Source organism: Carassius gibelio, chromosome A19 (genome assembly GCF_023724105.1).
Source record: "Carassius gibelio isolate Cgi1373 ecotype wild population from Czech Republic chromosome A19, carGib1.2-hapl.c, whole genome shotgun sequence".
Classification (NCBI taxonomy): Eukaryota; Metazoa; Chordata; class Actinopteri; order Cypriniformes; family Cyprinidae; genus Carassius; species Carassius gibelio.
Genome location: NC_068389.1, coordinates 10,515,040 through 10,525,494, shown reverse-complemented (window position 1 = coordinate 10,525,494; position 10,455 = coordinate 10,515,040). Strand labels below are relative to the sequence as shown.

The following is a 10,455-nucleotide window of genomic DNA, read 5'->3' as shown; positions in this document are numbered from 1 at the left end:
TTGGTAACAAGGCTGGTACTAATGCAATATTTAGCACAGTGTTTCTTCCATGTGTTAAGCTGCTAAATGATTGAGTGCGTTTATGTAAATGCAATGCTTTTTTTGTATTATTTTGTTACATTTCTGCGATAAACAATTTGGGACTGTGTTTGGGTTGCCATATGACGTTCAGCATAACATCTGGGTCCTAAAGCAAAATCAGCTGAAAATCACTTGTTTAAACTAACAGCTCATTTACCTTAAACATAGTGTCAAAAAAACCATTCAAGTCCACAATCAGAGCACCCTACTAAAAGGGTCACCAGTGTTAAAATCTCTCAATCTCAGCTCCCCCCTGTCTTCCTCTACTTCTGTCCTGGTAATGAAGCTGTGATGGCATCAAACTACTGTTCATCAGTGGATCCTACACTCATTACCACAGAGTCTTTGTCACTTACAAAAGCTTCGCTGCACTGTCATCTGGTCATCTCTTAATACACCCTCCAGGGGTAATTGGCTCATTGCTGCAGGACAATGTGTGCAGGGCTATCAGGAGATCCTGAAAAGTTAAGACAGTTTGATATTGTACTGATTTCCAGGTGGCTTTATCTTATTGTTAGTGGAGACTAATTAGCTTTATTTTTTATGTTTTATCTTAGACATTTGTTTTCTGTAAAGGTGACGTTTATAACACTACATTCCTTATTAACATCTAAAAACACTCAAAACACTTAAAATGGTTTTATTTAAATAACAAATGTTATTTAGCATCAGCTAATTGACTAAATAAATTTTTTTATACCAACAATTTAATTAGAGTTAAATCAGGTTAAAATTGCTCTTTAAGATATCAGTTGCAGGTTACCACAATTTACAGGAATTTGTTTTATTTAATTTTTTTAAATTGTTTAAAAAATTCAAGAGTTACTTTTTACTTTTCAATCGGCTAGTCTTCTGTTGTCTACTTCTATTTTTGGGGGAGGTGAAAGAGTGTAATTGGAACTGCTATGTTCTAATAGGGTGTTGAGATTTTATGAAGTACATCATTGGCTGGAATATATTTAGCTACTGTTTACATTTAAGTAGTAATTAGAAATGCCCAGTTTTGGTAAAAAAAAAAAAAAAAAAATACTCCTATCAACACGTTAGTGGATTTCCCTTCTTCAGTGCAGAATCTTATTTACAGATTTTTTTTTTTTTTTTTTTTCAAAATCAGTGCTTGAGCAAATTCGTCATGTCAAAATGTTAGTTTTAGTTACATTTAATCTAGTTGTAAACCAGAGTAAGATTAAGATAAAGGTAAATAAGTGACACTAAGATCACTAAATCCTGAGATCTGTGAAAAATATTTGTCATTTGTTTGTGTGTGTGTGTGTGTGTGTGTGTGTGTGTGTGTGTGTGTGTGTGTGTGTGTGTGTGTGTGTGCGTGTGTGTGTGTGTGTGTGTGTGTGTGTGTGTGTGTGTTTGTGTGTGTGTGTAGAAAGAGCGAAATGACACATGGTCTGTGAGAGCAGGTCTGTTAGAGGACATCCGGTAGAAAAGGAAATGTTGGCACATGCTTCCTCCTGTACTGTCAACTAAAGGAGCCACACACACACACACACACACACACCTTTCATTCTTACGCCAAAGTCTGACACACACTTACACAATCACACAAATAGGGGTAATTAATCTCCTCTTCATTAGGATTACCTTTTTTCCCTTCTTGTGGGATTCAAAAAATGTCTGGATATAATGCACACAATGAATCGCATTAAAAGTCCAAGGACAGCAGATATGATGGCATTTGTTAAATATGCAATGAAAACAAATCCCTTGATCTATTGCTGTGAAATCCCTTGCAGTCAGATTCACAGCACAGTGACACACACACACACACATACAGGCACACACAACCTAAATGGCCATTAATGCATTCATTTTAATGGCTCATTACAGAGGGAGGCATTGTTTAGCCAACAGTGTTAGAAAGGTCAGCAACTGAGGGGGGAGGTTAGAGAGGTGAAGAGATTCACCAGATGAGTGTGTTCGTGTGAGGGAGGGGATCTCCAGGACCCATGGGAACTGGAGTCCTGCCCTCTGTTAATGGACTGCAAAATGAGCCCCCGTCCCCCGTGTCATCAAATCAGATACAGAGGCAGATGGAGATGGAGTGAAAGATGACAATCGGGGTCAGACGCTTCATATTAAAACCGCGCTGTTTCAAGGCTCACAGTCGGAGGTGGAGGCACAGGAAGCCCTCGTCTCACTCTCACACGTTTGCAATATAATTCACACAAGAGTATAAATGTAGCCATCATCAGGCAATCTAAGAATTAGATGAGTTTGTTTCTTCATCATATCCGATTTGGAGAAATCTAGCATTACATCACATTCTCACCAGAGGATCCTCTGAAGTGAATGGGTGCCGTCAGAATGAGAATCAAACTGATAAAAAACATCACAATAATCCAAGTAATCCACATGACTCCGGTCTATCAATTAATGTCTTGTGAAGAGAGAAGCTGTGTGTTTGTAAGAAACAAATGCACCAGGATGTCTTACCTTTAAACTGTTGTTTCTGGCCAAAATACTCCACATACAACATACAATGCACCAATAACACCTCCTCCAGTTGTCATCCCACATCAAAATGCACCCACATATTTGTTTAGAGCTGTTTTGGAGCTGTTTTTTACTTGCAAACAGTACTTGATCTGTGCATATTTCTCTCCTGATTCACACAAGATGAACATTTCACTGCAGAAAGCATTATTATAGTAAAAGGATTCATGTTTTAGTTGTAAGCAATGGTTTGAAGTTAAATGGATTTTTTTCACTTCACAAGTTGTTAACTGATGGACTGGAGTCATGTGGAATACTTGTTGATTATTGTGGTGTTTTTATCAGTTGTTTGTACTCTCATTCCGATCATTTGGTTTAGATGTTCTGATTCACCACCTAAAGTTACTTTTCTCCTTCTCAGGCATTTATGAAATTCACACTTCAAAACATCTATAACAAAGAGTCGACTCATTTCGATCTTCTTCAAGGCATGTAAACAGACCAACCATCAATTATAGTTCCAGCACCAGTAAAGAGTTTAAATGTAAATGAAGAAAAGAATGAAATATCGGACCTCAATAGCAGTAAAATAAAAGTGTTTTGCGATACAAAATGAATCCAATAAGTGCATTGTATCAAACACTTTGTTTTACTCAAGTACATAGCAATTTAGTTTTACACCTAATGCATGCCATGCACATGGTGATTCCATGAAAAAAAAGACAAAACAAAAAAAGATTTGAAATGCAATCTAAATACAAATGCACATACATTTAGGCAAATAATCACTCTGTACCATATAGTGTACCTTATTGTAAGTGCTGAAGAAAATTTAACTTTTTTTTTTTTAATTTCCAATTAACCCAAAAAGGTTCTTGGTGAGAAGACTGAACCATTTAAGAACTTTCCATTTCTTTCTATATATATTCAACTTCAACCAAAGTATGAGGCCCATAGCTGGGGTTTGCTGGCCCCGGTGCAGGTTATACCTGTGGGCTCTATGTGAAATTGTGTAAATAGCACAAATAAATTAATAGAACAAAATACAAATTGAACAATGTTTAAGTTTTTTGTTGTTGTTGTTGTTGTTGTTTTTCAAGTTTGTAGGTGTTCAAGAACAGAAACAGAATAATCAAATGTAAAATATCATTGCATAATCTTCAATGAATAAATTAAATACAGAATAATTCTTGTTAAAACTACAAAGTAATTTAGTTTAGAACAGTGAGTGATTTTCTCTTTTATTTTCTTTTAACAACATTAAGGACAGCTAGTTAATTTGGCGTGGTCACTTTAAGAGCCAATGCATCCAATATGATACACATCCGATTTTATTCTCAACTGTTTACGTTTACTTAAGACATAACTAACTGTTTTTTTGTTTTTTGTTTTTGTCTCAATTGGCTCTCTGAGGCCCCGTCCACACGGAGACGCGTTTCTGTGAATACGCGCAAATTTTTTATCGGATAGGTGTTTCGTCCACACGGATCCGCCGTTTTCATCAGGTGAAACCGCTATTTTTTTAAACCGGGTCCCAGAGTGGATAAATTTGAAAACGCTGTCTTTGCATTTTCGTCTGGATGGCTAATCCGTATATTTTCTGAAACGATGACGTCATCAGCCCACGTCTCCCCCCTAGTCAGACACCTCTACGTCACGTAACAGCAACAAAAACATGAACAAACACTGAACGATTGTCTTTTTATGAACTAACATTAACACTGATTAATAAATGTATTGTTCCATGTTGGTTTGTGTACCACGCGCGAGGTTTATGAGCATAGTCCAAGTCTTCTTGTCTGTTTTTAGTGTATCTCTGTGGCAGAATTACAGCGCCACATACTGGTCTGGCATGTATTCTACATCATTATGTGGTTTCGTGTGGACACTGATATTTCTTGAGAAGAGGAAAAAAAAGGTCGGATTGGGGTAAGCTCCGTCTCTGTGTGGACGGGGCCTGAGTGTGCACCAAACACAGCGCACGATAACTCAGTTGAGTTATTTAGCATCTACTTGTGCTTGAATGCTTTAAAATCTCATGAACGTTTTAACTGTAGAGGTTTAAAAACACGTAAAAATGATAAAAATTTGTGATGACGCAGAGCAGAGGCCCATCAGCTGTCCATCAACTGAGTGTATTTCATGCTGGCCTCAGGCAGTCGGTTGAAATCACTGGGGAGCCATCCACACCCATGGGCCCCTATATAATTATCACCACCTTTCACCCTTTAGCAACGGCTCTGCCAGGTAGCACGTGGAAATATAAAGAACAGAGGTGACCAAATTAAAAAGAAATCAATGAACCAACCCTTGTTGTGTGTGTGTGTGTGTTTCACGGTTGAGTAAATTCCATGTCTGAACTGTCTGGTGAAAATAAATGTTGATTATAGAAGTCTGCCCTTATTGATAATCTAAATACTAGTGGAAATGTGTTTACCTGAGAACGTCACTGGCAGGTGATTCTATTGTCATTTTAAAAACGTGAAATTCCTCACTGCTAAATGGAGGACTAGTTGCTGTAATTAAATCATTAAATCCCACTCTCCGCTTCGCAGGACATGAAGAGAATTGACTAACCAGCTCGCCAAACCCATTTGCTACTCGAGCATGAAATTATGACTTTTTTGGATAAATAATTACAAAGCTAACATCTGATAGCAAGGTGCACCCAGGGGGAGGATTAGCGCAGACAGGGGTGTTAGCCCTCATTACCAGCAGCAGTGGATGAGAGGAGGAGAGAGAAAATATACTGGGATGGAGAGATAGGCTGTGATTTTAATTGCAGGCTTCTCTGGTTGGCTCCTTATCACAACCTCTCAGAGGGATCAAATGGTTCCTCTGAATGGAGCATTTCATTAACCTGTCACCTTATCACGGGACAACCTGTGTGATGCTAATGTGCAAATTACCATAAACGGGATCGTTTGTTTCCCTGTTGGACATTACTGAGAGGCTCTCTGGCACGCCGCGTGAACGCTTGTGTGTGCGCGCGCTTTGAGAGGGAGGGGAGCGATGATGATGATTCTCACCGCTCCATCAAATCACTATTACGCTCCTTTATTACATTCTTCACCAGTCCACGCTACCAGAAGCTGAAGCTGCTTCTGCAAACCCTTGAGCTGTATGCGCGAGTGGAAAATACTTGATAAAACATGAAATATTGACTGGAGAATGGCCAAATGCATTTAATCATGGATGGACAGTGCTGGTAAACTTTAGAGAACACGTTTAGTTATTTAAAAAAATAACAATTTTGCTTTACTAATTTCGCTTAGTCTGATTCTAATAGGCTACTGGAGAAAATAATGAACATGGAGAATGTGTTACATTTCTAAATGTCTGTGTTAATTTCACTGTAATTTGGGGATGTAACAAGCATTACATGTCTGAATTTTGGTGACCGTAAATTCAAATTTGTCATTAAATTTTGAAAATGTCAATATACTAAATTATAGAAGATATTGAAATCTGTTTTGGCATCGTGAAATGACGTAATGCAAGGCTTCATAAAATAAATTAAACAAATTATTTCTATTAACTGTAATTCTGGGAATAATTTATACTGTGAACTAAAGCATATGTTTTAATAAAAACTAATTCAACAATATTTTACTGTAAAAGTATATATATATATATATATATATATATATATATATATATATATATATATATATATATATATATATATATATATACACACACACACATATTTACAGTAAAATGCATGTATTGTCTTTTAAAATGTTTTTGCCATAGTAAAGCATTGACAGATCAACTGTTTTATATTTATGTAGCTCGTTTACATTTTTTTCTAGTTTAATTAACAGTTTCACGGCATCGTTTTAATCTTTTTATAAATCAATAAATGTAAATATATGTTAAGGAAACGATATGTTAAGAAACATAGCTTTTAATATTGTTTTAATATTGTCGTATTCTACACTCCAGCGCGAACAAGGCTAAAGTACTTCGTTTACACTGCCACAATAATACACACTGCAGTCTAGTTATCGCGTGGCCTCGGATAGGAGGGGCCTCGCGCTTAAGTAACATGCCAATCAAGCCGTCAACTTCAAATTGTGAGAGGTCCAGAGGGTCGACGCATCACTAGTCGTTCCTCCTGACGAGATCGCGCTTCTGCACCGAGCGAGAGTTATCGCTGTGATTTAAAGTGGATTGCCCTTCTCTCTTGTAAATCTCCAGCAGAGTTCCTCGGGAGCTGGACATGTCGTTCCCCCAGCTGGGTTACCCACAGTTCCTAAACGCCTCCCAAGAGTTGTACGGAGCGGAGCGCACGGCTGTCATGCCGTCCTCTCCACGCGAGGGAAGCTCGGAGAACAGCGCAAATCCCGCGACTGCAGCGGTCACTCCGATCACTCCGATGCTCGGCATGTACGCGAATCCGTGGACCGTGCAAAACTACAGCGCCTTCTTACCTTACAACAGCGCCGAGCTGGCCCTGCTCTCTCAGATGGTAAGATTATCTTGTACTTTTTTCTACAGTTCTTCTGCGCGGATAAATATATAATTTATTAATTCATGAATGAAGCATTAATGTCATGGTTAAATCATAAATGGCAATGTTTTGAAACGATCAAACTTAACTTTATCAAATGCAGAATTAGGTAATGGAATATATATATATATATATATATATAAAATATATAATAAATATAATAAAATATCAATAAATGTCTAGTTAAAAATAACAAATTATAATTTGTCTTTTTTTTCCACACAAATTAATACAAAACTTCAACAACAATAACAAAAAAAGAAACCACGAGTCATGCGTATTGCATTTCTTTTTATGATTAATTTTGCTTTTTTATTTTAACTAATTGATGACCCTTTTGCAAAGTAAAAATCGTTAAATAATTACTAGCTACATGCAGGCTAATGATTTGTCATTGTCGCCGTTAATTTGTTGTTTTAAAGTTAACTGCAGCTAAAATGTTTGTTTGCAACAGTTCCCTGTTGCAGAGGTTTTACGCCTTACTAATCTTTTCTATTATATAGGCCTATTTCTGAGAGTTTAAACACTTTTACGCATAATATATACTTATACTTGTTTTACACTTTTTACAATCCCCAGGGGTCGCAGTATGAGTTGAAGGATAACCCCGGGGCTCACCCACCAGGATTTGCAGTCCACGCTGCGCCCGGCTTCTACCCGTACAGCCAGTACCAGTACGGTGACCCGTCCCGGGCCAAGAGCGCTACCAGAGAGACCACCAGCACACTGAAAGCGTGGCTGCAGGAGCATAAAAAGAACCCGTATCCCACCAAGGGCGAGAAGATCATGCTGGCCATCATCACTAAGATGACCCTCACGCAGGTGTCCACCTGGTTCGCCAACGCGCGCCGGAGACTCAAGAAGGAGAATAAAGTGACCTGGGGTCGCAGCGCGGAGGACAGAGACGGACGCATTTTCGACAGCGACAATGACGACGACGCGGACAAAAATGACGACGAGGAAGAAATTGATCTAGAGACCATCGATATGGACAAGCCCGAGGAGCCCAGAGGAGACCAGAACAAGGAAAGCTCGGATAATCAGAGCGAGAGAGAACATGTAGAAACACCGCGGATTTTATCCTCACCATCAGCACTTAAAAACACGGACAGCCCTATGTCGAGTAGTAATAAAGAGCAGAGTGTTGTCAAAAGCGTTGGTGAGGTGTCTCCTGGTGGGCCGGTGTGTCAGAGGCCTGGGAACAGTAAACCCAAAATCTGGTCCTTGGCGGAGACGGCGACGAGTCCCGATAACGCGCAGAAGCTCGGTGTCTCCTCGACGCCCGCGGGCCTCAGGGCCTCACCCTCGACCCACCCGGCTTTCCTCTCCACTAACGGGATTTATACGTGCCAGATTGGGAAACTACACAACTGGGCGAGCGCCGCTTTCCTCAGTGCAAATTCTCTGATGGGTGTGCGCTCACTTTTGAGTCAGAACACTAACATCCCAAACCACAGCCCCGTTACGAACCCCGAAAATAAGACCTCATCTGCCTCTGGGTCTCCTTGTCTAGACAGCGACAACTCATCAGACAGTTTCAGTCCTAAACATAATGGTCAGTAGCTGTTCTGTATGCAAAGTAGCCCGCTTTACAAGATTGTGATTGACATTTACGTCACATGATTCAACAACGTTTTTATTCTCAACTATTTGGTTAAATGTTAGTTTGTTAAAAAAAAAAAAAAAAAAAAAAAAAAAAAAAGTTTCATTGATTTTCCCACTGATTTTTATTTAGATCAAGAGAACCTTCAGAGAACTGAATCTCCAACACTTACGTCCAGACCACCGTTTCCGGTCATCCATGACAGGTAAATTATACACGAATTAAATTTTTTAAACAGTTTTTTTTTTTTTTTTTTTTTTTTTTTTTTTAAGCAGTTCAATTGCATCAAACATGTATTAGCTTTAATAAATAGAAAAAAAACCACTTCACACACAAGTCAAAACAACAGTCAGATACATTTTATAACAACTTTCCTTAAGATTTTGTCATGGCTAATGAGCACTATCAGATAGCCATCATTAGTTCATCATTGTTCAATGCATTCAAATCGTCAGAAATGTAAATAGCAATAAAAACTTTGATTAAAATGTTTTCCTTAATTATCTTAAATAATGACATGAGGCTTTTTGATTGCTTAGGCTATTTAAAGTTTACTAGCCTACAAACCGGAGAAAATAATTCATTTGCATCGAGATCACCGTTGAGTTGCGTGTCATTTGTTGAAATACATTTGAACTAATTTTCCCATTTTTCTACTCACACAGGTCTCATCATGAAACATCACAGCGCGCTCTGAAGACCATTTCATGAACACAGAACTTAAAGGGATCCTCTAAATTATTTAACGAAACTAAAATGTGACAATACAATAACCACATATACGTCATCAGAGAGACCAAAATAATTTTGTATTTCTTAATACGCACCCATCCTGCAATATATTTTCCTTTGTATTTTCGTTTTAACTATTTTTTCAGCGTGTGAGTTTTCCGTGTAGCATTTCTTTTGAAGAGTTAATAAGAGTTATTTGTCAGAAATTGTGAAAATGATATATATTTTTGTGTAATAAACAAAATGAGATGAATTGTGTTACTGAAATCCGTTAACTTCAATAATTGTGAGATGTTTATTCAAAAGCCATGACTGAATGAAAACACTGAGGCTATCGTCTTGCTGCTCTAACAGTGCAAGCAAATTATATGTAAAAAAAAATTGTGAAATAATATTAATAAGTGGAAATATAACAGTATCTATATAACTGTTATGATACGACATATGAACACGTCAACACATGATCTAAATTAGATATATTGTATTAAATCGTTGATTTTTATTTTTTATTTTGTTTTTATTATTATTATGTATCAACACCAGTTAATTCTTCTAATACCGGGGGTATTATACCAACTCATTATTGCAAAAGTATACCAAAGGTTTTCGTAAGCCAAAATAGTTAATTAATAGTGACTAAAGTTGTCAGTGTGGAGAAACATTTCAAGTTACCGCCCGGAAATAACCGCAACTAGGCAACGGCGACATCTATTGACAGGTTTTTCGAATTTATGTTTAGAATGCAAAATTATTCAAATTTCAAAAGAATCGAAAGGCTACATTAATAAGCGCTGTTTATATAAAAAAAGATGATAAAAAATAGAATGCATTCATTCAATGGTATTGCAAAAATCAGTTGTTCTTGTTACCTAGGCTAACCATAAAAAAAAAAAAAAAAAAAATTGTGATGCATTTAAAAATGATGCATACTTCTGAGCTGAAACAGTTTTGAGATGTTTTTTTATATATAATATTTATTATTATTTTTTAATCAAAACGCAAAAACAAAACTGAAGTGAAAACAGTTTGCTGCTATTCAAACAAATGACTAGTTATGCACGATTAAACTGTTTATGAG

The 10,455-nt window shown here is 37.4% G+C and overlaps 1 protein-coding gene across 1 annotated transcript; it reads left to right on the top strand.

The window, feature by feature from the left end:
• The first annotated feature begins 6,597 nt into the window (after window positions 1-6,597).
• On the top strand, window positions 6,598-9,624 carry LOC127935611 (iroquois-class homeodomain protein irx-1-B-like). Its single transcript, XM_052533682.1, has 4 exons — window positions 6,598-7,000; window positions 7,622-8,597; window positions 8,778-8,850; window positions 9,311-9,624. Exons 1-4 carry the CDS (start codon window positions 6,752-6,754, stop codon window positions 9,354-9,356), a joined length of 1,344 nt encoding a protein of 447 aa, XP_052389642.1. The 5' UTR covers window positions 6,598-6,751; the 3' UTR covers window positions 9,357-9,624.
• The last annotated feature ends 831 nt before the right edge of the window (window positions 9,625-10,455 follow it).